Raw genomic sequence first — 27,970 nt, forward strand, 5'->3', positions numbered from 1 at the left:
TCACGGCTCTGAGTTCAATCCCATCTCTACCACCCGGGCTCTTTGTGATCTCTGGCAAGTAGTTGAGCGTTCTCTAAGCTGGATTCAATAGTGCCTCGCAGGGTTGTCGTGAGGATTAGATAAAGAACGTGTGTAATGTGTGATGTGCCCATCACAGAAAAGACGCAGCCGTCCCCCACCATTCTCTTTGTTGGTTTCCATCTCCAACCAAAGAACATCAGAACACTCAGCACCGCTCCTCTCCCGCCCTCGTCGCGGAGGATGCAGGGATTTGTAGTTTTTTGGTCCCCTAGTCGCATTTCCTTTCGGAGCCGGACCGCGAGAGGAAGAACTACATATCCCAACAGGCCGTGAAAGGAAAGTGGGCGCGGAAAACCGAGCGTCCCCGCCAGGCAGGCTTCGTTCTCGCGGCCCACCAGCTGTGCCCAGGGCGGGAGGGCTTAGACCCCGCGGCAAAGCCCGGGCCGAGCGCCGGGGCCGAGCGCCGGAGCCGATCCGCAGGGACAGTCGGGCTGGGAGGGAGACCAGAGCGGGCGGCGCGTCCGCCGCCGTGGGAGCTCGCGGGGGCAAAGGAGAGAAATAAAGCGAGCAAATTGTGAGCGCCCGTGTCGGAAAAGTGAGAAAGGGCAGGGATGCAGCAACCCACGCAGAACCTGACTGCCATAGGGTTTGTCCTCCGGGAGGGAGACAGGGGCTCGAGGGGACCCAGACCGCTTAGCTGTCCCCTCCTCCCCGCGGGAAGCCTGGAAGCCCGGCCTGGAGGCTGGTCGGACACGGAGACCCCCGCCCGCAGCCCCCATCCCGGAGTCCAGCCCGCCTCGTGCAACGCCTCCCCATCCTGTCGCCGGGGCACCAGCTCCCCATTCCCGGGCAGCTGTAGAGCCCCCGCAGCTCGACCACGCGCCCCGCCGGGGGAGGGAGAGGAAGAGTCGGGGCGGGCGGAGGAGAGTCACCTCTCGGCGCCGGTTCCTCAGGTCCCCCGGAGTCGCAAGAATGGGTTTGCGTGTTGCTGCGTGTATGCGTGTCCCGAGGCGACAGCGGCCGCCGGGAATAAACCCTGAGAGGCGGACAGAAGTCTGTGGGAGAGCGCGCGGCGGGGCAGCGGGTGCCGGGCCGGAGCGGCCCCCGGGCGATGCCGGAGGGAGCCCAGCGCCCGCCCCGGGGCCTCGCCTGGCACGCCGGTGGGGACAGGGGCGGGGGCCCTGTCGAGCCCGTGCGGGCTTCGCCGGCAAGAAGGAGGAGCCGGAGGAGGAGCCCGGCGGGCGAGGCGCGGGCCACCGCCCACCGGGCCGGGAGGAGGCGGACCCGCTCCGAGAGCGACGCGCGCGCCGGGGCTCAGCCTTGCAAACAAGTGTCTGTGGCGCTCGCTCCGCGGCCCTGAGACGCGCTCCGCCGCCCCCGGCGGCCCTCCTTGCTCCGCGCCTGGCTCCTATGGGGCAGGAGGGAACCAGGGAGCCCCTAGCCGCGCAGCCCGCGAGCCGCCGCCGCGACCCTCCGCCCAGGCGGCCTGGGCAGCCCCGCGCGGGGGCCGCGGACTCAGCTCGGCTGTCAGGCGCGCCGGCGCGGGGTCGCCGCGCGAGCAGCGCCCGGGCTGTCGCCGAGCCCGCTCCTGACAGAATAACGTGCTTGGTTTCCCCACCCCTGGGAGGGGTTGCCGGGGCCGCGAGCTGCCTCCCAGTTTCCATCGCTCTCTCCTGGGGAGGATCCGCCGCCGGGAGGAAGGATTAGAATAAACCTGACCGAGGCGCAGAAGTGGCTCCCGAGGAAGCCGGCGCCGGGGCCGCCGCCTCGCGTCCCCTCGGGGCGCAGCGCTCGGGGGTCAGCGGGCCGGAGCCGAGGCGCGGCCGGCGGGCCGGGGGCGGCGGGGCCGAGCGAGCGCCTGTGCGAGGGGGCGGGCGCGCGGCGAGCCGGGGGGCGGCCGTACAGCCCCCCGCGCCCCGCGGGGCCCCGGAGCTCCGGCGCGCGGGCTGGAAGCGACTGAGGATTGCCGCCGCGGGCTGCGGGCGAGCATCGTCCCTCTGGGCAGTGGATCCGGCTATGACAGCTGGGCTCCCCGAAGGGTTAACCTGGGTGTCTTCGGCAAAGTTGTCGCTGAGCCGGGAGCCCGCGTAGGGGCCGCGGCGCCGAGGCTCGCGGGGCGGCCGGGCGGCCGGCGGCGGTCGTGGCTCGGCGGGGCCCGCGCGGCCGGGGGGCTGCTGGGGGTGTGCGCCCCCAGCCGGCTGCCCTCGTGGATGCCTCCCGGCGGCGGCGGGCCCATGAAAGACTGCGAGTACAGTCAGATCAGCACCCACAGCTCCTCCCCCATGGAGTCGCCCCACAAGAAGAAGAAAATCGCGGCGCGGAGGAAATGGGAGGTTTTCCCGGGAAGAAACAAGTTCTTCTGCAACGGGAGGATTATGATGGCCCGGCAGACGGGCGTCTTCTACCTGACTCTCATCCTCATCCTGGTCACGAGCGGACTCTTCTTCGCCTTCGAGTAAGTGGCGGCGAAAGCTCCCCGACGCCTGGCACCCCTCGCCTCCCCGATCCCTGGCCCTCCCCTCGCTACTTTCGTTTTCTAGAAGCCTTTATTGTATATTGTTATATAATGCAGACCCGCTCTCTCTCTTCTTCTTTCAAGGGTCTGTTTGCTTTTCGGCCCCCAGGGATAACGCACCTCTGGGTCGGGCTCTGGGAGTGGAGGAGAGGGGAGAGGGGACACTCGGAAGGTGTGCCGGCCTTGTTGCTCCCCAGCGTTGAGTGGCACCTCGCAGGTGACTGATTCTTGGCGCTGGTCCCACTGAGTTTGGATACTAGCAAACCAGCCCAGGTGCAACCTTGTGTAGGAAGCGGAGATGAGGCAGATCCCTAAGTCAGGGATAAGCAGAATCGACTTCCTTTCCTGCTCACGAGCTGTAGGGCATGTTGTTAAGTTCATTTTACTAAATCTTCTACATACCTTCGCCGAATAACTAGAAATCCTGGTGATTTTAGGTCTCAGAGTGTAGGCCATCCCATGTGGCTTGGAAGGATAATTTCGTTTTTCATTTTCCTTAGATGTTCACTCTTGATCAACTATTTCTCGTTTACTGTCAGGTTTCTGAACTCTTCACTTTGAAAAAAGTTTCAATAAAAAATGTTTCAAACAAACACTTTCCTCTCCCCTCCCAATATTTGGGAACAGGTAAAAGGAGACTGTAGGCCTGTTCAGGAAGGGTATGACACTGCATGGTAACTTCTGATTCCAGAAGCAATACTTTGGGACTTTAGGGCTTTTATCTGGAAAACAGTGCATGGACGTCTTGGCCTTTTTCAGGAAAATCAAATTGGCCGGTAATAACTATCCTCCTGCCAACTAATGAAAGATCTTCTTACTTATTAATAGTATTAGATAAAGTAGTTTAACCACATTCCAAAATCAGTTTCATTTGCTCTTATTGGGTCCAACATTTGCAATGCAGCTTCTTATGTAATTCTTGGTACAGTATCTTATGGTCAATGAAACTTGTAGCTACTACCCCCTCCCCAGTTAAAAAAAAAAAGCAACATATTTATTGGGAGCTCTTTGCTTTTCCCATATCCTGGTTATTATGGGGCAATATACTGCTTCTGCTTCTGTTGGCTAGGGTTAATTAAAACCTTTTGTGTATAGTTACTTTTGTCTCTGGTAAGTGTTAATAGGCTCTGATTTTGTGCCCGGTGTTTGATATTCCAAATGCTGTCTCAGTCAGAAATGGATGAGCTGTTGATAGTGTAATACTTTTCACGTAAAGCCCTCTGACTCAGGGGAAACATTTTGTATCGGGACATTGTGCTATGATGAATAATTTTAACAGGATTGAGTTAGAACAGGTGAGGCGAGAGATCTCAGATATAAGCTATTCACCTCCCCCAGCCTTTCTTCCAGACAACACCTCCATTTCTGACTATGTAAAATTTCCAGGTCTCTCCTAGAAGTTTAACTTTTGTGCACATTTGAGACTAGTTGGTGGAGTCTATCGGGGGACCTGGGGACGGGAGGGTAAGAGTGTGGGGAGGCTTTCGGAAGGACCGGAGACATGCCCTGTTGCTCCTGCTGCTGCTCCCCTGTCCCCATCCAGAGCCACCCTCTTGTCCTTACAGACCCGGGGAACTGGAGGAAGGGGCCAGAGGTTCTGGGGGAGTTTGCAGTCTGAGTCATAATAAATTCCTGCACTGACATGATGATGCCATATGGTTGAACAGAAATGCCATCCTTCTAATGGTGGCTTTCATGACAGGTGGGCCCCTAGATAGAGCATATTCACTATATTCCTAATGTTGTGAAGTTTTGAATGGATCTATGTTGGCATCTTTGCTCTTTTTAGCAATGTGAAGAGTGGAGAAAATGGATTAATTTTGTGGTTGTGTTGCAAAGCTTCAGCCACAAGTGTGTTTCATGTAGGATCGTGGCTATTTCATTTTCTCTATATACCCACATCCCCACTGTATGATTAGGGGTCCCCTCCAGTTATTACTCACCATCTCTTACTTTCTTCTGTCAAACATTGCTTTTAACCAGACCATCATAAATTCATTTTTGCTACTTCATCTCTGTGTGTGTTTCTTCCAAGAGTTCCCCAAAGTCCTCACTAGCAGGTTGTTAGGGATCTTTTTCTGTGTCAGCTTTGTGTTAACGGGTGGCTGTAGGAATAAACATGTGCGCTGGGATTTTATTAGCTACTGTCGGCAGCTTCATTTGTAGATCGGCTCCACGTGTATGCGTGTCTTTGGTGTCCATGAGCATCTCTTCAGTTAGGCAATTTGAAATTTCAAGAAAAGAGGCTCATCGTAGCATGATTCCTCAGTTGCAAAAAATCATAGGGCTGCTCAAACCGTAGAATATTATGTTTTGGCAAGGATATTTGCCATTGCCATTGCTTTTAAGTTCTTTACCATTGCTAACGCCAGAGTGAAATGAAATAACTTTGACCCAATTAATTTGATAGAGACTCAGAGAACCAGTTAGTCTCATGTCACATGCATAGGAAATGAAATGCCAGCAGGCTAAGAGAGATCAAGACAGAATGCCAGTTTTGTCTCTCACTGTCTGCCTTCCTTCTGTCATTCCTTCCATTATTTATTGAGCATATACTATGTAGTTGCCTATTTTGATTAATTTCATGTCTAAATAACTTTAATATTAGAAGAATTTGTTTTCAAACATTAGGGTCTGTTTCTCTATACTGCAACACAAAGGCAAGTATGAAATTTGAAAAGAAGACATACGACTTCTAAACTTAGCTTTAGACCTCCTCTTCCTGCAGCTCTTCTCCACTCCACCTTTCCTTCCTGTCCTTAAACAGGACAGGGAAATTTGCCCAGGAGAAGTGGACTTCTTAGAATGCAGCAATAGGTGTTGGTACTGTCTTCAGTCCTGGGAGAAAGGCAGGGTAGAATGATTGTTCCCACCTTGAAGATGAAGTGACAGCCTTGGAGAGGTTAAATAATCACTGAAGATCACATACTAATTAGTGGTGGGGCTTCTGACTGGAAAGCCTGTGCCCTTTCTGAAGCTCTGTGCTGCTCCTCCTCTGAGTATAGGCTAGTGGTTACAGGCATGTATGCATTTTGGAAGGACAGAATCCAAAATTCTTCCCAGAAGTATGACCCTAGACAAATCCGTTGACTTTTCTAAGCCTTAGTTTCCCAATCTGTTAAATGGGATTAATAATATCTACATTTCAATGTGAAGATTAAATGAAGTGTATTTAATACAGCATCTGATACGCAGTACTCATTAAATGGTACATACTATTGGAGCAGAACTTAGAAACAGCTTCCCAAGGACTCTGGTCACCCTGTTCTGAGAGCCTGTTGAGGAGGGAGTGTGTGGATTAGGAAGTAAGCATGACAGCAAGCAAGCGTGACAGCAATAGCATACTAGGGCTGAAAAAATGCAGAACTGTGTAGCCTGCAGTTAAAACAGAGACCTTTGCCTGAGTCTGAGGAGCAGCTTTGCTCTTACCCCTCTAATACAGACACTGAGCAAGGGCAGTGAGGAAGCCTACAAGAAGCAGGGACTGGATTTTATCTCCATTTTTGGAGCTACCATCTCAGGATGGGGAAGACAGTAATAAAGTAACTAGAAGCAACCTGAAGCAACTCTCCAGTCTTTGTCAAGTAGGGTGGGGCTGTTTATCTTTGGGCATCTTTTAGTCACCATATGGGTTCCTGGTCCAAAGTGACAGCCTTTCACGGCTGCGTTTAAGAGGCAAGGGTGGGAGCTGGTTGCAGTGCTGTCGAGACATCTCACTGCTCCTTGCACTTATTGAGGGGCTGGCACATCAAAGACTCCCTGCAATGTCCTCATTCTCACACCCCCTAGAATTGCCGTTTGAAAAGATCATTGAGCATTATCAATTCCTTTCTCTCTGACATACACACACATACAGCTCACTTTTGTTTAGAGTTGAAAATTTGAAAAGAAAAAAAGTCTTTGGTCCTAAAGTATTGACCTTTCATGGTCTCTTGATCACAGGGGCAGAAAGAAGGAGATGAACTGGGATGCAGATGAGGTTCCTGTTTCCAGAAGCATCCCCCAAGACCAGGGGAGGCCTGCTCAGATCTTGGACTTGACTGTCTCCCAATTCTGTGCTGTCGGCACAGACAGTTTGGAGATGTTACTAGGGAGGAAGCGCTTGAGAGTGTGGCAGCATTCTTAAATTTCTCCTCACCTAGAAGTCCATTGGTGATTCTTTAAAAAAGCCATATTTTCTTCTCTCTTGTCCTCCCTTCTTCCCGTAGTCTTCACTTCTTTCTCTTCCTCTTCCTTCTCTTCCGTTTTCTTCTTTCTTTGGCTCATCCCCTCAATAATTGATAAATAGCTGGTAGTCAGTGGAACTACAGTCAGCTTGCCTTGAAGATGGAACGGGGACTGTCCCCATAGACAAAAGTGCCGTTTCCAATAATAATGTCTCCCTTTTAGATTGGAAATCCTTTACTATCTAGTAGAGGGTACTGCCCTTATAATAGGTAAAGATCTCTCATCTTTTCTCAACTGTCCTATTCCGAACTGCATCAAGTTTTCTATCATCTCAGAAAACGTCTGGAAAGTGTCCCATCTTCGTCTGGCCAGCTGCTGGCCATGCTGTTCATCGTAGAATACCATGGGGTTGAGAGTAGGTGAAGGTAGGTGACCATCAGCACCTTACACAGAACCTTCCCTGATAACATAGTAAATGGTGTCAAGGGCACTCTGTAACCCACTGTGGCTCCACAAGAATTTTAGGTGGCTTCAAAACCTCATTAATGGCCTCAACATGCGTACACTAACCCATTCATTTATGTGTGATTAACACATGTAAATTCCATGGGCGTAGGGGCTCCATTTGTTTTATTCACTGACGTTCCTCCAGCAGCTAGAGTAGCACCTGGTACGTAGCAGGCTCCCAGTAAGTATTTACCGTTTAATGAAATAATGGTAAAATTGAAACGCACTGAAAAATAACTTCCATGTGCTTCGGCTTTTCGTTTTGTAAAGTTGGTAACAATAAAATGCATGATTAATAATATCTTATAGAACATATTTGCCTTAGAAATGTTGATTAGCAATGTAATTCTTCTGAATTCAGAGTCAAATATCATCCCTTTTCAAACGCATCAGTTAAAGCAGAAGAAATAAAGATTTTCTTAGTTACTTAGAAAACTAATGATAGAGTTGTGATGGTCTCTTCACTAAGACTTCTTTCTATTTTCTCTTTATTTTTAAACTAAACACTTTAAACAAATAAAGCACTGTGTGATATATAGGAAGGTGACCCAACAACCACCAGCATCTAGAATAATTTTGCATTTTATAGGTTCTTGACTTTGGATACTTGAATTTATGTAATAGGACTTTTAAGGATTCTGTTGACTGCTTATATTTCACTGTCTTCTCTCAGCTAGTGGGAACTAACATCAACTTATGCAGAAAGGACTCCTGTAGATTCCTGTAACAGGGTAATGATGGTTAATTATTCAATGGGCTATATCTACATAACCTGGAGAATTTTCTTTTGCAGTACAATGCTGCACATAATTTATTCAAGGCAGAGTTATTGTGTCTTAGCAAGAGAACTTAAATTAAGGATTTCAAGGAAGTGTGTTCATTGTTTTGTAGCTGAGGTTATTAGGAAAGGGAAAACAGTGGTGGTCAATAGATGCTTATATTTAGATACACCCAGAAATTTGAATCTGATAAAATGTCGATTGGTTCAAGTAAGAGTTGGGGACCTTCTGAATGCTTTTGTTTAGTTCTTCAGTAAATATAGAAGTTGGTCCCAATTCAAACTAATTTTTATAAACTAGATGATTTATTTCTTCAATTTCGCCCATTTAAAAAATATAATATTAGATTGATACAGCCGATTATATGTAACCCACATGCAAGTTTGAAATAAAATACTATAAAGAGCACCCATGAAACTACAAGAACCACATCAATACCAGGGCTTTTGAATCTACTTATATCCTCTGGGTTTCAGCCCTGTCTCATCTTCCTGCCCCTGCCAGGCGACATCACTACCTAAGCTAGCCATTTTTAATGCCGTGCCTTTTTCCCTCAAGATTGTTGAATGTATGCATTCCCAAACAATAGGTTGTTTAATTTGGCTTATTTTTCTATATAAAAAATATAAAGAAAATGTTCTTATATATAAAAAAGTAATGAAAATCTTTTATTTTAAAAAACTCTCTCTTCCTCCTCTCCTCTCCCTCTTTCTGACCTGTTGAAGAGTAAGTTACAGGTCACACTTTTTTATATCCTTATTTTTCAGCATGTAATTCTTAAGAAAACGGATGTTCTCTTATTCAAACACAGTATTAGTATCAATTTCAAGAAATTTAACATGGATACAATAGTCCACATTCAAATTTTGCCTTTGTCCCAATACTAGTGGGTTAAAGTTTGTCATCATGATATTTGTTTTCTATTTATCTAATATGTTTTTTTCCTCTTTTCTGCCTTCTCCCCTTCTTTTAGGTGAATTACATATTTTTAGTTTCCATTTTATTTCCTTTAAAAAATGTGGGCTGTGTTTCTTTGTATTTTTTCAGTAGTTGCTTAAGAGATTAGAATATGCATTTTTACTCCTTAGTAGTCTACCTCCAAATAGTGATATTGTACTTCAGAAATAATATAAGAAACCTATAATGTTATAATTCCACTTCTCCTACCCTTTGTACTCTTATTGTCATATATTTTATATCTGTGTATGATACAAACCCAGTAATATTATTATTTAAAAGCAGTCAGTAGTATTTAAAAGAAACAGAAATATATATACATATATAAAATAATTATACTTTAAAACAAAACCTATACAAACATATAAAATCTAAAACTCACATACATTTGTACATATATGAAAGAGATAATTTTAAATAGAATTTTATATTTATCCTCACATATTTATCATTTCTGATACTCTTTATTTCTTTCATCTGTATTATTTCCCTATGGCCTAAAGTACTTCTTTTAGCAATTTTTGTATGCAGGTCTGCTGGTGACAGGTTCTCTTAGTTTTTGCTTTGACAATGTTTATTTGGCCTTTATTTATTTATTTTAAAATTTTTATTTATTTTTTGGCTGCGTTGGAACTTCATTGCTGCACGCAGGCTTTCTCTAGCTGTGGTGAGCAGGAGCTGCTCTTCATTGTGGTGCATCAGCTTATTGCGGCAGCTTCTCTTGTGGAGCATGGGCTCTAGGTGCTCGGAATTTAGTAGTTGTGGCTCGCAGGCTCTAGAGCACAGACTCAGTAGCTGTGGCACATGGGCTTTGTTGCTCCGCAGCATGTGGGATCTTCCTGGACCAGGGATCAAACTCATGTCCTCTGCAGTGGCAGGTGGATTCTTAACCACTGCACCACCAGGGAAGTCCCATTTTGCCTTTAAAGGATATTTTTGCTGGATATAGAACTCTAGTGTGACAGTTTTTTTCTGTCATAACTTGGAAGATATTGGCCCATTGTCTTCTGGCCTGTTTTGTTTCTAATGAGAAGTTAGCTCTTATTTTTTTGCATTCCCCCCAGTATGTAATGGGTGAATTTTTTCCCAGGCTGATTTTCTCTTTATCTTTTGTTTTTTGTTTTCAACAGCTGAATGAGGACATACTGAGAGATCTGTGGATTGATGTGTGGAAGTTTTGGACATTTTTCATCCATTATATCTTCAACATTCATGTCGTGTTCTCTCTCTTCTCCTGGAACTCCATTTATTTATACATGATACCATCTTATATAGTTCATCACATCTTGGATTTTTTAAATTTTTTACTGTTTTTTTCTTCTATCTCTTTTGTGTTTCAATTTGAATAATTCCTATTGGTTTGTCTTCAAGTTTACTGATCTTTTGCTCACTGTGTCCTGTCTCTGATGAATGCTTTTTGATACCTTATTTTTTATTTGGAGCATTTCTGTATTTGAAAAATTAGTTTTTTAACACTAGTTTGAAAAAATAATTTTCATTCTTCTGTGGAAATTTTCTGTATATTTATGTCTATATTTTCTACTGGATCCTGTAACATTTTTTATAGTTATTTTGGAGTCCTTGCCTAATGATGCCAGCATTTATCACCTCTGGGTCTGTTTCTTTTGGCTATTTCTTCTCTTGACTATGGCTTACAGTTTCTCCCTTCTTTGTGTTTCTCATGATTTTTGATTGCATGTTAGGTATTATGCAGAAAAGAATTGTTGAAACTTCAGTAATTTAAAAGGGCCAGTAGAGTGTGGGCTGAGTCAGTCTCATTTGTAATTGAAATGGGTGTGGGCTTTGGTGATGCTTTAGATTCATCACTGACTTCAGGTGTTTTGAGGGAAGAATCAGAACTTTCCCTTTAGCAGGGATTGGGATCTGAACCCTGGCAAAACTCTTTATGCTTCACAGCCCAGCACCAGCTTACTGACCTGTGGAAGATTTGCTTTTCAGCCAGACGGCCAGCTTTTTTGGATTATTGGAGAGCTTTCTTTGCAGTCTTGCCCCAGCTTTCTATACCTAGGACATCTTTTTTGCCCAGCTATTTGGTCCCCACTTTTGGACAGCTGCTGCAGTGCCCTGAGTGAAGGCCTGAAGTGCCTGAGAGAGATTTTCTCATTTTTCTATGCTCTGACTCCTGCCTTACCCTTGGTGAAGGTCCCTTAGGAGTCAGGGCAGATGTCTCTCAGCTCTCCTGCCCTATCCAAGCCTTTGGTGTATTCTTGCTATGTGTTTGGTGAAGATCTGTGGGGAAGGGTGGGTGGTGGTGCAGACCGACTCTGTGGCTGGGTCTCCTTGGAATTCTAACCCACATAGCAGTCCACATGTGGCCGTTAACCTAACTAAAATTTTGCCGGTTTCTCCTTACCCCTGTCTATGGTGGATTCCTATTCTTCCTGCCACTTCTCTAGGAATGAAAGCTGCTGTTGGCCTTTTTTCTTTTGGGAAGGGTTCAATACGTTGAGACTTCTTTGCACCCTCAGCTCCCTGATATATTTTTAAAAATTGCTTTTGTAGCATATCTGGCTTGTTCTCGTTGTTAGAGTGGAAGTGATTGCTCTTATAACTTTCAATTTATGGGGTTTTTTTTAGCTTAATGTTGTGTTTCTCATTTATGTTGTTGTGTATATATGTAATTAGTTTTTATTGCTATAATATTTGGTTTGTGTAAATATGCTCAATTTATTTTCCTCGTACACTTTCTAATATTTCTTTCCTCATACTCTTTCTAACATTTCTTTTTCTGACTTCTCACTGATTCTTGGCATTTACTATCACTTTATAGGGTAGAATATGCAAGGCTGCCTCTGCGTGGGTTTTGATTTCTTCTTAAGGATGTCCCAGCAATGACTATGACGTCTAGACCCAAATGCTTATGCCTGGGTAACTGAGAGAGTTTAGCATGGGATGCAATCTATTATGCTTTTACATGATGATAAAATACTTATCAAAATGATAAATCATGACTATCAACTTGTCATTGAAGTTGTATACAATTAAGAGCAATGTTTAAAGAAATATATATCCTTATGATGAGTGAGGTAACTTTATCACAAATTTCATCTTCATCTTCATAGTTTGGTTTGATGCTAGTTGTCATTGATTTTAAGAGAAAGCTTTAACTTTTCCCCCTCACTTACAATACTTTGGGTTTGGAAGCTCTTCTCTCATCTCATGCCTAACTTAGATACAGAGCCTCAGAGTACCTGTAATTAAGATTCTGTTACCAGACTCTTCTCATGTAGCTGGTTTTTGTTGACAGTCCTGCTAGAAGGATTTCTGCTGTACTTGAGAGAGAAAAATCTCTTCCCCTGCCATGATCAGGCCCAGGATGAAGAGAAACGTGACAGCTGTGTGTGTGTGTGTGTGTGTGTGTGTGTGTGCGTGTGCGTGCGTGTGTGTCTCCTTTTCCCTCGACTCCATTTCTCCAATTTGTAGAGGTTGTCCTATCCTTAATTTAGGCCTGTTTTGGCCCCTACCTCCTTGACCCTTCATCCGAGAGCTGTCATACCATTAGAATAGACTTCGCTGTCCCTCCAGGAGATTTTTGGAGTAGACTTGCTTTCAATTGTGAGACTGTTTTATTTTAGAACATTTTAAGGAAATTTGGACAGAACGAACCATTAAGAAATGTGACTTTCCGTACATCTTCAAATGGGCTTTGCAAACTTCTGAGTTCATAGATCACGGGGGCTGATCTTGCTGTTGAGTCATCAGAAAACGACAAGGCTGGCAGGGTGGCTGATAGAGGAGGGTGTAGCCAACGGCCCTCTGGGCTGGATGTGGTTTGCCTGGAGATAGTCTTATCAGTGGAGGAATGGCTGGCTGTCTAACTCACTTGGGAAAGAGTTTAAGCTTTATAGTCTGCTCTCTTTTGGTGGTTTTCAGGCACTTCTCATAAAAACAGAGAAACAGCTTATTTTAGCACAAAACACTGGAGTCTGTTAGGGGCGTTAGTCCTACTTACTGCAAAGGGAAGTTACTGTCTCTCCTGTACAGACAGCAGAACTAAAAAGGGTCCTCACAATGTGTGTTCCTGGCTACTTCCTTGACAAAATCCAGTATCCCTTTTTTTCAGTTTTTCTTTTTCCTTTTCTCTCAGTGGTTTAAGAGCCTGTGACTACTTTTACTTTTTTTGGAAACTTTTTCTTCCTTTAGCCTCTAGGATGTTCATCTTCTACTTACCTTTAGTTACATCTTTTTCTCCTGTCTTACATCTGTTCTGTCCTCCTTGCCCTTAATTACCTTTGTCCATTCCCTGTCTGCCTTTTTTACTTTCTCAAGCACGTTTGAGTCATCATGGTGACACTCTTACCTCTTCCAATGTGACTTCATTTCTCTCTCTTCCCCTGCTTAAAGCACCTGCCCTCTCAACTTGCATTTCCTCTGGCCTGTGGAGATCTTTACTCAGGTGCCCTCTGATGCCCAGAAGGCCAGGTGTTGAAAACCAAATGCATTGTTCATGGCTCCATCACTCTCACTAAAGAAAACACTCCTGGTCCCCAGAATTCATCCCGGAAGTGTTCTCCCTTTTCACCCTCCTCACATGTAATACTTTGTCATCACACTCTACTAATCTTTTTCTTTAATGTCTCTTAGGCTGTATTTTTCCTACTTCCATACTTAATGTGGTGGGTTTCAAACATATTCACAAAATCTTTAACTCTCTTCCCATTAAAAAAAAAAAAAAGAATGTATTTCTTCTCCCCTTGAATATGGTCCAGCCTTAGAGACTCAGTTGTAAAGAACAGAACATGTCAGAAGTGATGCTGTGTGATTTCTGAGGCTAGGTTAGAAAATGTGGTAAAGCTTCCGCTTGGTGCATGGGTGCTCGCACTCTTGCTGTCTCTCTCTGCCTCTTTCTCTCTCTCTTACTTGGGACAGTGTACCTTGCAGCCCTGAGCTGCTGTGTAAGAAGTCTAGCTACATAATATAGAGACCATGCACAGAGACTCTAGGCCACATAGAGATAGAGGTGCCACAGATGCCCTGCTGTTCCAGCCTCTGGCAGTTTGTGTCTTGATGGCTCAGAGGCCAGAGATGTGAGTGAGTGAGCCTTCATGTGGTTGCATTCCCTGCCTCCCCTGTCTCTGAGCTACCCTAGTGGAAGCTGAAAGGAGCAGACCTGAGCTATCCCTGCCCAGCTTTGCCTACATTGCAGATTCGTGAACAAAATAATGTTGTTTCAAGCCAGTACGTTTTGAGGAGGTTTATTAGACAGCCATGGTAACTGGAAAACTTCACCTCCAGAACTTCTCAAATGAAGTTTGAGACTGGGCTGGAATATGCAGCCGTCAGTGTGTGCCTGACAGTGCTCAAGTTCTAGTGCTGGAGTTAGAGCCTTTAAGTGGATTCAAGGCTAGCTGCTCTCACTCACCTCCATTCCAGCGTGCCCTTGAGCAGGAGAGAAAGGAGTTGCAGCTAGATAAGGCATCCACAAGTGTGCCAACCCCAGATCTCCCTTGGGAGAGGTGTCCTTTGTGGGAAAGCAGTTTGAGTCGCAGTGGCCTAGGCCCTCATCACCCCGGGCCACTCCTGGCTTTGTTTCTCAAGTTCCCTTCCACGCTGTATTCGTTGCATTTATAGTGATAGACTCACATCCCCATTATGTGGAAAAGTAAATCCACACAAAACTTAAAATTGGTGTTCAAGGACTTTCTAGATTTCTCCCAATTTATTGAGTAAATAAATGAGAACCTCTATTCTCTAAGAGCTCCCTGTAGAGCATTCCCATCTGTTGATTTTGGAGAGGGTTGAATGTGGAAACTCGGTCATGGTAGGGATGCCTCCCTGACACTGTTGTGAGCCAGCATGTTTACTCTTCCCTGTTATTGAGAAGGCCAGGGACCTGGCTAACCTGCCATGCTTTTGACTTACCCAGGTCTTTCCAATAACAGCCAATGGTGACCTTGTATATGCAGAGCTGTGTTGCCCTAGAAGTGGGCACTAGACAACCAGTGACTTCCAGTGATCTGATCTTCCAGATTTATATGATCAATGCCATTTATCATCTTGAATGGTACTATTTTGGGGTCTTTTAATGCCATGAATTTCCCATACACACATCCTTGATGGCAGATAAGGGCATATTTGAACATATAAGCCAAAGTCAAGTTAAATTCTGCAGCTATATATAGTCTATTTGTCTTTCTAACCAGGGAGAAGAATTCTTTACTCAGATTATCTCACAGTTACCAACTTGGTATAAAATTTCCTGCTTCTTTTTAAGACAGCAACTCATGCAAATTAAATTCCAAAATGGTCCCAACACACACATTCAAATGATAATTTCTACTCTGTTTAGGAGACCTACTGAGTTTGTGTTTATGTTCCTAATCCATTAGCTTTAAGCATACTTTGCACAGATACTTCAAAAGATATGCTCTTGTCTTTTTGAAAATAAATTGATACTGAAAGTTAGAGAACTCTTCATCATAAAATTATTTAGTCAGGATTAACATTGAATAGCATTGTACAAAAAGAAACTTTCTTCTTTGGCTCAAAATTTTAAAAAAGGTAAAAAGCATTATTTTAAAGCTATATGCCTTTATTGAAGTAGGAAACGATTTCCATTCTATTTTTTATTTAGAAGTTGAAGTGGCAGCCAGAGTCCCATTCATTTAGAACTGAACTCTTCCGCCTCCTGGCTATGGGTGGTTACAATTGATCGGGAAAATGTCATCTCCTAGAACATGAGATTAATATTCTTCATTCTAAAGAAGGTGTGAAATTATTGATTTCAGAATGCTGTGTGGGTTTATTCCTACCACCCAGAGTTGGCCCTGATTGTTTTCAAGAAAGATCTTAAGCTTTCCTGAGCAGGAGCCCCAAATAAGCATAAAAGGGGAGAGTTGAAGTGTGGAAATAAGTGAAGACTTGTATTCCTTTCTTCTCATTCCCTTTCACCCATATGAGTTTTCTATTGCTGTCATAGCAAATTACCACACATTTAGTGGCTTAAAATGATACAGATTTATTATGCAACCATTCTGTGGGTTAAAAGTCCAACACAGGTCTCCCTGGACTAAAATCCAGGTGTCAGCAGGGTGTTCTCTTCTGGCAGCTCTAGGAGGGAGTCCATGCCGTTGCCTTTTCCAGCTTAGAGAGCTGACATGTGGCCCCCGCTCTCTGCCTTCAAGGCCAGAAACGATCCCTCTCTGGGTGCCTTCCTTCCGTAATCACACCTCCTTCTGACCACAGCCAGGAAAGGCCCTCCACCTTTAAAAGCCCATGTGATTAGATGCGCCCACCCAGATTACCTAGGACAACTCCCCCACCCCAAGGCCTTTAATTTAATCACAGCTGCAAAGTCCCTTTTGCGATGTAAGGTAACATATTCACAAATACCAGGGGTTAGGACACGGATGTCTCTGGGCGGCCATTATTTTGTCTGTTACACCCCCAATCCTTATAATTTCCATATTAACTGGACTTGAAATGCTGAAGACTTTTATACACCCTCAGAGAAGGGCTTGTTAATCAGACATCGAAAAATGGGTGCATGAAATAGACCCCTTGATTATTTGCAGAATTCTGAGGAATTCCGAATGAGATGAGGCAGAGTATCTCAGGGATGGGCCGAACTTGACTCACCTGGTTCATGCCACAGGTAGCGTCCCTCGGGAAGCCGACTCTGAGACAGGTTTGCCTGTAGAGCATTCAGCAGGGAGCACTCTCGGATGAACACCCGTGGGGAAGCAAAGGGAGGAGCACCGGGCAGACAAGTCACTATAAAGTCTCCGCCAATCTTGCCAGCCAAGGGAACAGGCCTTTATACCCCTGCATTAACCAGCAGTAGATGTCAGCTGCCCCAGGAAGGGGGCAGGATCTCTGGTGAGACCATTCTCTCCAGCTGCAGGCGGTTTTCTGAGAGAGACTCGGCTGCAGGCTGGCCCATGCCAACATTCCCAGCAGCTGGGGGAGTGCGTGCTTCTGTCCTGAAAGAAGAGGTGGTGGGGTGCGGTCGGGGGTTTGGGAAGGTTATCTGTCTGCCTGATGAGAGCATCCACTACAGTTAGGCACAGCTGAGTGTTGCAGATGGGTCAGCAGCCTCGTGGGATGACCCAGGCTTTGGGGACAAGCCAACTGCAGGGGTAAAAGGGAATCCAGCCTGGCGGGTCACAGACGGGATCGGGGTGGCCCAGTGATGTAATTCTGTAGAGTTTGGAAACAGAGACGGGTGTCAGTGGAGGGCAGGGTCTCAGGCCCAAGGCTGAGGTTCAACAAGACGCTTTGTGCCAGGTGGGGCTCCGGTGCTGGAGGGTTGCAGAACAGGGTGTCAAGCACAGGGAATCGGACGAGACCAGGGTGGGGATGTGGTCCTAGGGCTGCGCGCAGTGTCGGCGTGGAGCAGCAGCCTGCTGGCAGAGGGGAGAGCCCCTGATGCTGGGGCGCTGCTGCTCTGTCCCCTCTGCGTCTGCATCTAAGGGCCAGCCTGCGTTTGAGGGTGGAATAGGGAAACGAGGCTGGAAACCAGGCTGAGCTTGGCACATAACAAAATTTCTTTCTCAGTGTGTGATAGACCTGTCTCCTCCAAAGAAGATTTTTGAATATTTCATTGTTTTCTTCCCCTTTCTCTACCCAAGACAGGATAATGGGAGTAATTAGTGATGCTCTAGAAAAAGGCTTGAAGAAGTACTTTCTCTTCTGATTCAGGAAGACTGTGGAAATATTTTATAGGAACACAGTACATTGTATCAAGTGAAACTATTTCTTCTTTGCTTTAGAACAAATGTCGCCCTTCTTATTTTGCATTAGAAAGGCATTTTGTAGTTACGATGATTCCACTGTCAATAAGGCTGCTCTTAGCATTTACATTGACCGGCTCAACGGAAGAGGAAAAGTTCTGACTGTGTATTTGTGTGATAAACATAAAGTGCAGGTTTGGCAAATAGCTTGCTTACTTTCTCAATATCCACAGGTTAATTCAGCCTCCAGAGAAAAAATGGTTTTACGTGAAGTGTCTAGCCTGATACGTTGAGAAACATAATGGGGACATGTGTGAGCCTGGGTGCTTTTTTAGAGGGAACCTAAGGGGATGCTCTCTGCCCGCCTGGTTGCTCAGACCTTGCTTTCCTGATCACAGCACTTAGGCATATAGATAAAATCATCCCTCTTCACAGGAGCCTCATTTCCATTCCTTCAGGCCACCTATTTTTTTCCCATATCTTTCTTCATGAATATTTCATTCTTATTTTACTTTTGCTAGTATTTCTTGGTCTCTTTACTCAACAAATATTTTAGTAATTTATTTCATGCCAATTACAAGGTGCCATGTGTTGGAGTTGTGTATAAGACATATATATAGGTAAATTAGGGTGCTGTTATCTGTTGTCAGGGCCCAGGTTAGTATTTTCTATATTTAGAGTATAGAAATACCACATTCTAGTGTTTTCAGTAAGCACCATGCCATGAGATAAGAAATAAAGGTATTTGCATCATCTACCATGTGTAGCTGTGTGTACCGTTGGTCCTCCATCCGTTTCTACAGAGTCCACATCCATGGATGCAACCAACCGCAGATAGAAGATATTCAAAAACAAATTCCAGAAAGTTCCAAAATGCAAAACTTGAATTTGCCACATGCTGGCAAATATTTACATAGCATTTACATTGTATTGGGTATTATAAGTAAATCTAGAGATGACTTAAAGGGTACAGGAGGATGTGTATACTGTACCATTTTATATAAGGGGCTTGAGCATCCTGGAATTTTTGTATCAAAGGGAGTCCTGAACCAATCCCCCATGGATACCCAGGGTTGATTATATATGCATTTTCTTCAGATAGGCTTAGACCTCTTCTCATTATTTATGCCTTTTCCCTCTTAAGATTCTTGTTTCAAAGGTACAAGGGCAGCTGTTGTTATTGTCACTCGTATGAAGAAAGCGGACCCCCCCAGAAGGTTAATGGATTTGTGATGAAGGAAGATTGGAACCAGCATCTCCTTGTCTTCCGTGTACTTTGCTCCACTGGAGTGGGCTTCTGTGCCCAGCTGGTGCTGACCCAGACCAGGACTCTCCCACAGCTGCATTCCTTTGCAGGTCACAACTTTCTTGAGGCCTTGCCGGATCTTCCCCCTCCTCCATGGACCCCGTCCCAGGGAGCAGGCTGTCTGGATGGCCCCGATCCTGACATCACACACTGTGCCTGCTGTAGGCCCAGGCCCAGGGTGAGCCCCCCGCAAATATTAGTCAGATTACTTTGAAAAGGGATAGGGATGGTGGTGTTTGGTGCAAGGAGAGTTTTGCTCTGAATCAATTGTGTTGTCACCATCAGGGCTGGATTAAAGAGTTTCAAAAGCCAGAAACACTAAGAGGTTTACGTGGCCAGCCCCCTTCCCCACCACCGAAAGTAATGTGTATACCAAAATAAATTGTAAGACACAAAACTTATATTTTTCCAATTCCAGAATTCTGAGTAAGTTCGTTGAAGCTGAACTTTTCTCGTTTTGTACTCCCTTGTCCCAAGGACATCCCAAACCATTGTGTGGTCTGCCCTCGAGGTAACCCGGTGGAGGTCTCACCCTGGAGAGTTGTGTTGGGTGGCGCCAGGGGCCAGCACAGCCCTGCAGGGCTTTCCTGGGCTTCAGTCCTGCTGCCACGCTGAGCTCCCACCTGGAAGGCAGCGATGGGGGTGACGCCTGGATGTTCCCCCTGTACCCGACACCCTGAACTGCGGCTTTTTCAACCTTTAAGAGAGTGACCTACACCCAGCAGTATGTCATTGAGATCCAGGACACACACACACAGATGAAAATTTCACAAAGCAACGCTTCTCTAACCAGGCACTGTGAGCTCTAGTCTATTCTACTCTATTGTTTTATTCTAGAATATTTCACTTAAAAATGCTTCTTGACCCACTAAATTGATTTCATGACCCACAGCCTGCACTCTGAGAAACACCATGGCCACAGCCTAGCACCGGCCGTACACTGCTGCCCCGGGTGCCGGGTCCCCATGCCTCCTGTCTTCATTCCCCCTCTCTCACCCCACTCCGCCCGTGCCCTCCACCTGAGTTCCTCCCACTTCCAGCCATGCCCTGGGGAGGCCACACACAACCCATCTTTCCTGCTCTTACTCAAGCCTGCTGTGTTTCTCAAAGCCTTCCTGACGTCCCAAACGGTGACTCTTCCCCCGTGTCTGGCGGGGTGCGGTGCACGCCTTCCTCTCTGCGGCTGTCCCATTGCCTGTCCCACTGCTCTTCTGCTTCTGTGCATCTGGACTGGTGGGTGGCACACAGTAGGCACTAAATCAGTGCTTCCGGAACTGCATTAAAACACTAGTGTCCTTGTGTGGAGGGGCCAACAGAAAGCTGCCTTTCAAGCTTCCTACATCCATTTCCAGGTCTGCGTCCAGGCGTGGAGTGTTTGCACTAACCTCCTTCATTATTTATGGGTCTGATGCTGAAGCCTTTCCTCAAGAGGCATTGCAGTAACACTTAGCAGTGACACAACGTTTAGATGTAGAGGTCAAAGATATAGAAATGTTGGTGTTTCAAATAATGGACTTTAAAAAATTTTTTTAGAAGCACAAAAACATGTAAACATGTGCTTTTCAAAATAATGCTTTTTTCATGACTATTGTTGACTCTGGTCAATCTCTTGGTAAGCTGTGTTCTAGAATTTTACTAGCTATATCCAGGAATTGTTTTCTTTTACTTCTGATCATATAATGGCAGAATTGGTACCACCCCCACCCCCACACCCCATTTTGCAGATGAGAAAACTGAGGCCCAGGAGGCTAGATGATTCACGCAAGGTAACACAGGAGGCCTAACAGCAAAGGCAGGGTGAGAATGTATGTCTTCTGATTGCCAGGCCGGGGCTCCCCTGCCCGTCATCCCTTCTTGACATAAGGAAGGTAGTGAGGGGGAGTGTGAATTTCTCCACCCTCATAACTATCAATAGATCTTGTCTTCAACATGAAATTCTCTTGAGAACTTCTCGTTTTAAGCTTATATTTCTTCCTTGGGAAAAGTGATGAGCGAGTCACTATTTCATCCCTCATTTGAAGTTATTAATATTCTCAGACTGGTGATGTGTACACATGGTTGCTTCCTGAACTTGACTTATCACTCTGCACAGTGAAAAATCATGTTCCTCTTCACCTGAGTTCATAGATTTGTCTTTATTTTAGAGCACCTACTTTCATTAAAAGTCTAAGCACATACAAGAAAATGCAAATACAGTTCCTAATAAGCACTCTTGGATGGGAAGGGGTTTTAACAAAATTTCTTCGTTTTGTCCTTTCCAGCAAATACCATTTTCTTGTTGCACAAGCTGTGATGAAAGTAAATAACCTTCTAGGTGATGAACCAAAGAATACATTAGGTGAAATTTGTGGTCATTTAGTTGGGTTAGGATGAAATAGTCACTGATGCTTCTTTATTTTTTCTTCCATTTTTGTTTTTAACCCTTACCCAATCTGCGAAGGAGTCTGTTTGTTTCTTCCCTGCCCCACAGACCCACGGCTCCTAGAACCCGGAATTCCTTCACTGTTGTTCCCTGCCTTAAAGATTCAAAAGGGGCATGGGGCTGGCCTGAGAACTCTGCCTGCGTTCATCACATTATTTCTGTGGGAAAATGCATTCCCACTTTCAAACAAGCAGCATAGGAATTAACTTTGGGGGCTGCCTATTCACCAAAAAAGAAAGCTCATTTCTTAGGAGCTGATTAGCTAAGCAGAGCTCATTAGCTTAGCTTAGTTTAGCAAGTATGATCTCATTAGCTAATGTGACACCATAACATATACACTCTGAACCACCACAGTAGATCGCGGAGAATGAGAGGTGGCCAAGGAAGGCAGTTTGCCAGCTGCGAGGCTGCAGATTCTGGGCTTCTGCTAGACCAGCGCCAACCTGTGCCCAGATGGACGCCTGGTGCAGAGGCACAGTGCAGACACAGCCTGAGGACGGTTCACGGTGGGCCTGCCTGTAAATGCCAGGTACCTGCGAAGGGCTTTTGTGCATTATCTTACTTAATCCTCACACAACCTCGACAGTAGGTACTGTTATCAGTCCCATTGTACAGGTGAGAAAACAGATTAAGTCACAGATCATTAGAGCCTGTTGTCCATAAAAATAGTATTTGCTGAAAGTGGCAAATGGATGTTTTTGGGGCTGAGGGGAAAGGTTTGTGTCCTTCTATACTAATTAGCAGGGCCATTATTCAATATTCTTTGCTTTCTTAAGACGTCCCAGTGCTGACAGAAGCCTTAGTAGATATTGTGAGTTGCTTTATTGAGAGTCTGTCCACATTTCTCTCAAAAGTGCAGCTGTCTGACTCTCAGTTTTCTCCTCTAAAAATGGGATAGCAGTAGCCTCTGGCAGTTTCCTGGCAGTGATTGGCAGAAACTGTTTCTGGAGCATTTAGCACCGTGCTTAATTCACACACACAGATGACTTGTTTTTTAGTATATTTTTAGATTTACAGAAAAATTGTGAAAATAAGTAACTCCTTAGTTTGCTTGTTCATATTTCGCCTCTTCCTTGTATGCTCTTTAGGCATTGACAGACTTTTCTTATCGGGAGGTAGGAGCTCATGAATGAATTCTTTTTTAAAAAATATTTATCTTATTTATTTATTTGGTTGCACTGGGTCTTAGTTGTGGCATGCATGTGGCATCTAGTTCCCTGACTAGGGATTGAACCCAGGCCCCCTGCATTGGGAGCACGGAGTCTTTTTTTTTTTTTTTAAAGGTTTGTTTGTTTGTTTGTTTGTTTATTTTATTTTTGGCTGTGTTGGGTCTTCGTTGCTGCGTGTGGGCTTTCTGTAGTTGTGGCGAGCTGGGGCTGCTCTTTGTTGTGATGTGTGGGTTTCTCTTGCTGTGGCTTCTCTTGTTGTGGAGCATGGGCTGTAGGTGCTCGGGCTTCAGTAGTTGCGGTGCGTGGGCTCAGTAGTTGTGGCTCGCAGGCTCTAGAGCACAGGCTCAGTAGTTATGGGAGTACAGAGTCTTAACTGCTGCACCACCAGGGATGTCCTCACGAATGAATTCTTTATGCACTGCTGGCATTTCAGGAAAAAAGATATACCCAACTAAATTAGAAGTGGTGGGTGAAAAAAAACAATTCTCCCAAGTCAGTCCATGCAGTGCATTCTTACCCATATGCCTTCAGAGATGGTGGAGTTCAGCCCTGGCGTGTGAAGAGCAACGAAGCTGAATCTCCTGTTTCATTTACTTATTTTCCCAGCTAATTAAAAAAATATATTTGAGGTCACTCAGGAGTATTTTATCTTAGGGTCTGAATCCAGAAATGTGAAACAAGGAGAGAAACCCATCTGGGAACGTCTTTGCATTGCCAAGATCCCATGCAAAACCTTCCCCAAGCGGGTTCAAAAATGTTTTCTAGTGTTCTTTCCTTGTTTGGGGTGTAGAAATTTGGCCAGTAAACCTGACCAAGAGACTATACGGATGGTGATCATGATTTGCAAAGTGTGTTGTGTTGTTAATAACTACACTACACATTTACATAAGGAACTGAATTGCTGGAACTTTGAGCAATGATTTACACGAATAGAAATGATTTTTTATTATAACAGGCTAGCAATGCTTTCACTTTACAAGTGAGGCTGTGGTTCAGTGCTTAGGCATAATGATCGACTTGAAAAATAAAGCACTGTGCAAACAGGAATTTTTTTATGATTTTGTAATAATTCAGTGTTGGGGAGAACAGGTGTGCACTGCTACATGAAGACTGAGTCTTAGATGGGGTATCAATTGAGAATTCTGGATAATTGCTTCCCAGCCCCACCCCTACTCTGACCCCAATCTTTTCCTCTTTATTCCCTTTTCTGTTTGGAATTTGTCACCCTTGGCATCATTTGTTGAGTTAAGCCTTGTCCTTTTGAGGGCATGCTCTTTTAAATATTAATTCCCAATGGGAGAGGTAATACATTAAGTTTGTATCATGCCAGCTCCAGAGTGTGTGTTAGTTTATCACTTTCTCACCAGGCCTGAGGCTCTAAATAGGAAGCTGCTTTGGGGGATGGTGAGGGCTGGTGCAGAGTTTGATTTGGGAGGGAAGGGCACTGAGAGGTGCACAGGAAGATGAAGAGGTGGAAAGAATTCCAGAGTCAAAGAGACTTTTGTGTCTGTTTGGCCATTCCTGACCCTGTGATGGGTCCACAGGTTTTACTATAAGTGGGATCATGATTATCATGTTGAGTTTATAATGTTGATAGACTAGGACATTGAATTCATATGCCTTTGGTTGAATATGATTTCATAAAAATTCAGCTCCAAGAGCTGGATAGAATTTGGCTTGCTGAGTTAGTAGAGGGCCTATTCCCAGACTCAGAAGGAACACTTGTTTAAGCCAGAGGTTCCCCAGCAGCATCCGGATTGATTCATTACTAACTTATAGGGCACCTTTGTGTAAATTTGAGAAAGTCATTCCTTCAAGATAATTTACTTCTAGCTGTCAGAAAATTATCATTACATAAATATTTTTATTATAACAGACATTTCTCTGCTAGAAAATTATCAAAATAAAGATATAATTGTATGATATCTACAGTGTAAATAGTGCCTTTTAATTGTAGTGCTTTTGTTCAGTGTGCGAACTGTACAACTGGACAGGCAGCCCCGCTTCATTTTTCTCTAGTCTTCCTCTTTCTTTATTTCTTTGGCAGCATTGACTCCCCAGTGACCTAACAGCCTGAAGTGCAGAAAAGACTGTGCCTGTCTGAAGGTCAGAAAGACAGGCAGGGAGAAGGAAGATACCTGCTTGTCGAATACCCAGGTATCAGTCATTAATGTATGTGTTGGCTTTTCATTTAAGCAGAACCAACCTGAAACCTTGGCTTAGAAATGCCCTGGACATATAATAATATTTGCCTAAATGTAACAGGCACCCATTATGGGCCAGGAATTTGGATACCTATCACTAATCCTTCCAACAAGTGGCCCTACAGTGTAGGCAGTTCCTCTGGCTCAGAGACAGTAGGCAGTTAGCTCAGAGACACCCATCTAGTAAGTGGCAGAACTAGGAAGTGGGCTGCAGACCTGCTGTCATCCCTTGTGGACATCACCCTGCCTTCCCCACTGCCTGTGCCAACTCAACAAGGCTGAGCTGTCCTGTAGCCACACCTCTGGGACCAGGGTGGTGCCTTGCCTCCCCCTTTCCTGCATCGCCAGTGAGTACAGCATCCCAGAGGTGGTCTCTGGGTAGGGAACCCTCCGCCCTATAGTCGTCACTTGGATAAAAGTCCCATTGCATGTTCTTCCTAGATTTTTGCTGGCCTGATTTCCCTTTGCTAAGCCAGAATTTATTGGATGCAAGAAAACTTCCCAGCAATCCTTTAGGAGGAAAACTAACTCTTAGTGTTCTTCCCATTGTGAGATTAAACTCTCCAAATAATTTTTTTAGACTGCCCAGACCAAGCCACTTTTCATCTGAGAGAACACAGTAGTTGTCTCAGCCCTAAAGTAAAAGCAAAAAAAAAAAAAAAGTGACCTCGGGGTGTTTTGGCCACATGATTATAATAAAATTGATAAAATTCATCCTCAAGAAGGGCAGACCTGGGTGCTTCTGTGTTCATTTAACTAGTCTGATGGGACAAACACTTCTTGTTTGCCTGGCTCCATGGTCCATATTTATTCCAGGTTGATTAGGATGGCATGTGAACTTAGAAGTAGGTTAACTTTGATTGGGTGGGTCGCCTGGCTAAATAAACTCACCATCTACTTCTCAGAAATCAAATGATCAGGAAGTAGGTCGTTTTTATGTGAGTCCTGTATGCTCTAGTAAGTATTGTCATGTCTCTAGGAAATATGAAAGTCTTTCCTCAAGAAATGATAAGGGCCAAATGTAGAACTAGGCTCAAGAAGGGGTCAGATTTTTAACGATGTTGAATCTTTAAGAAGTTGTTTTGTTGGAAGGATCTGATGTGTAGGATATATGTCTGTTTTATACATCAGCTGGGATTAGGTTTGCTGTGGATAATAGAAAACACCCATATAACTGACTTAATCAAGATAAAAGTTTATTTTTCTCCCATGTAAAATGTTGTAGGTCAGCTGTGCAGGCTGGCCAGGCAGCTCTGTCCCACAAGGTCTGCAGAGACCCAAGCTCCTTCCTCTCATTCTTTCCTTATTCCCTGGGATGTGACCCTTGTTCCTGTGATCAAGATGGCAGCCAGAGCTCCGGCTATTGCATCTGAGTTCCAGGCACCAGGATGGAAAAGAGAAGAAGAAGGGGCAAAGAGGAGCCCCCAGCTGCCTCCTTTAGAGCTGCTGCATGGCCTCCCTACTCACATCCCATTTTCCAGCTGCTGGTCACCGGGTCCTACCTAACTGCAAAGGCAATTGGGAGATGAGTCTGTCCTGAGCTTCTTTGTGCCCTGCTCGACCTCCTGTTTCCGGGGAAGAAGAGGCAAACAGATTCTGAGGAACGACCAGTCTTCCTGGTTTGTGTCTGGGGAAGTGGCTGGGTTGAATTCATAGGGCGGCAGTGGGTGGCACCTTCTGAGGCTGGGCTGGGTGGGACATGAGATGGGCCCTCTGTGGCTTTAATGCGAGGAGCTCCTCAAGCATCTGATTTTGGAAGCTCTGATTGGATCCCGCCTTCCAGAGGCCAGGCAGCCGCAGGTTACCCTCCACTGTGGCTGGTGCAGAAAGCCCTGCTCCCCTCTGCTCTTCTCAGCAGATGCAGGTCCTGATCTCTGAAGTGACCTTCTCTCCTCCGCCCAGGAGTCTGAGGGGGCCCGGCCCTCGCGTAGTCACTGCCTTCCTCCACGGATGCTGACGGAGCACTAGGGCACAGTGGGCGACGAGAACCACGCGTCTGCCGCGGAGCTCACGTCCCCGTGGGCAGGCTCCGGAATCCGGGGCCTCATTGCCCTCAGCCTCCTCCCTTCTTCCTTCTCTTCACCTCCACCATCATCCCATGAAAGTGTTTCTCTAGGGGCGCGGTGGCTGCCCCGTGGAAAGGGTTTCTCTCCCCCTCCTGACCACAGTCCTAAGAGGCGCCTGGTGCTTCCGGGGAGCGGGGCTGGCTTGTCAGCGCGTCCCCAGCCGCGCTTCACTGGCGGCTTCTGTTCGTGGCCAGGAGCCTGCCGGACCCTAGGGCATCTGTTTTACATTTCTGGTTTGGGGTCCTCTGCGTCCCAAAGGTCAGCCAAACTGCAGTCATGAAATATGTTGTACTTACTGTGTAATCACGCTCCAGGGAAGGTGGGAAAACAAGGGTAGGACGCGCCACATCCTTTGAGTGCTATTCTGGCATAGGGGATACCTGTCTAGTCAAATCAGCTGGATTTGTTACAGTGCATTTGAAAGAAGTGATTTCTGAGTGAAAAAGTAAGAATTTGTGTATAAAAGTTTGCAGACCTTCGAGCTAAAAATAGTTTTTAAAAAAACCTCATCACAAACTCAGTTATGAGGCACCTTAGAAGGAACAGGATCTGGGGACTTCCCTGGTGGCGCAGTAGTTAAGAATCCGCCTGCCAATGCAGGGGACGTGGGTTCGAGCCCTGGTCTGGGAAGATCCCGCATGCCGCAGAGCAGCTGAGCCCCAGTGCCACAACTGTTGAAACCCTGTGCCCAGAGCTCATGCTCCACAACAGGAGAAGCCACCACACTGAGAAGCCCACAAGGAAGAGTAGTCCCCCCCACCCTCCTCTCTGCAACTAGAGAAAGCCTGCGTGCAGCAGTGAAGACCCAGAGCAGCCAAAAATATAGAAATACATAAAATAATAAATAAATATTAAAAAAGAAAGAACAATCTCTGCAGTAATAGCTAGTAAGGAAGTAGAGCGTCAGAGGAGTCCAGTTCTCTTGGAAGCCTGTGTGGGGTGGCAGGTGAAGGAACTGATGGATGTAATGTTAGCTGCCTTTAGCAAGATACTTGACTCCATCTTTAACACCATTAGCTGGGGAAACCGCCCAGGCCAGTGGCTCATACACTGCAGTTGATCAAGATTCCTGGGAAGCTTTTCTTTTTTTCTTCTGTGTTTTCCACTTATATTTCTGGCCACTCCTTTTTGGCTTTCTTCAAAGATACTGCTTCTTCCAAGAGC

At 45.5% G+C, this 27,970-nt stretch overlaps 2 protein-coding genes across 4 annotated transcripts in view; one reads left to right on the forward strand and one right to left on the reverse strand.

The window, feature by feature from the left end:
- On the reverse strand, positions 1 to 800 carry LOC130854902 (translation initiation factor IF-2). Its single transcript, XM_057737766.1, is given in 2 exon segments — positions 1 to 645; positions 648 to 800. Coding segments are annotated over 2 exon segments (798 nt in total).
- A 546-nt stretch (positions 801 to 1,346) lies between these two features.
- ZDHHC14 (zinc finger DHHC-type palmitoyltransferase 14) overlaps positions 1,347 to 27,970 on the forward strand; it is a 260,634-nt gene continuing 234,010 nt past the window's right edge. For all 3 annotated transcript variants that reach the window (XM_057739593.1, XM_057739594.1, XM_057739596.1), the window contains exon 1: positions 1,347 to 2,476. In XM_057739593.1, the coding sequence (XP_057595576.1) occupies positions 2,232 to 2,476 (245 nt within the window). In that variant the 5' untranslated portion in view covers positions 1,347 to 2,231. The remainder of the gene's footprint in view (positions 2,477 to 27,970) is intronic.

This window comes from Hippopotamus amphibius, chromosome 6 (genome assembly GCF_030028045.1).
Source record: "Hippopotamus amphibius kiboko isolate mHipAmp2 chromosome 6, mHipAmp2.hap2, whole genome shotgun sequence".
Lineage (NCBI taxonomy): Eukaryota > Metazoa > Chordata > Mammalia > Artiodactyla > Hippopotamidae > Hippopotamus > Hippopotamus amphibius.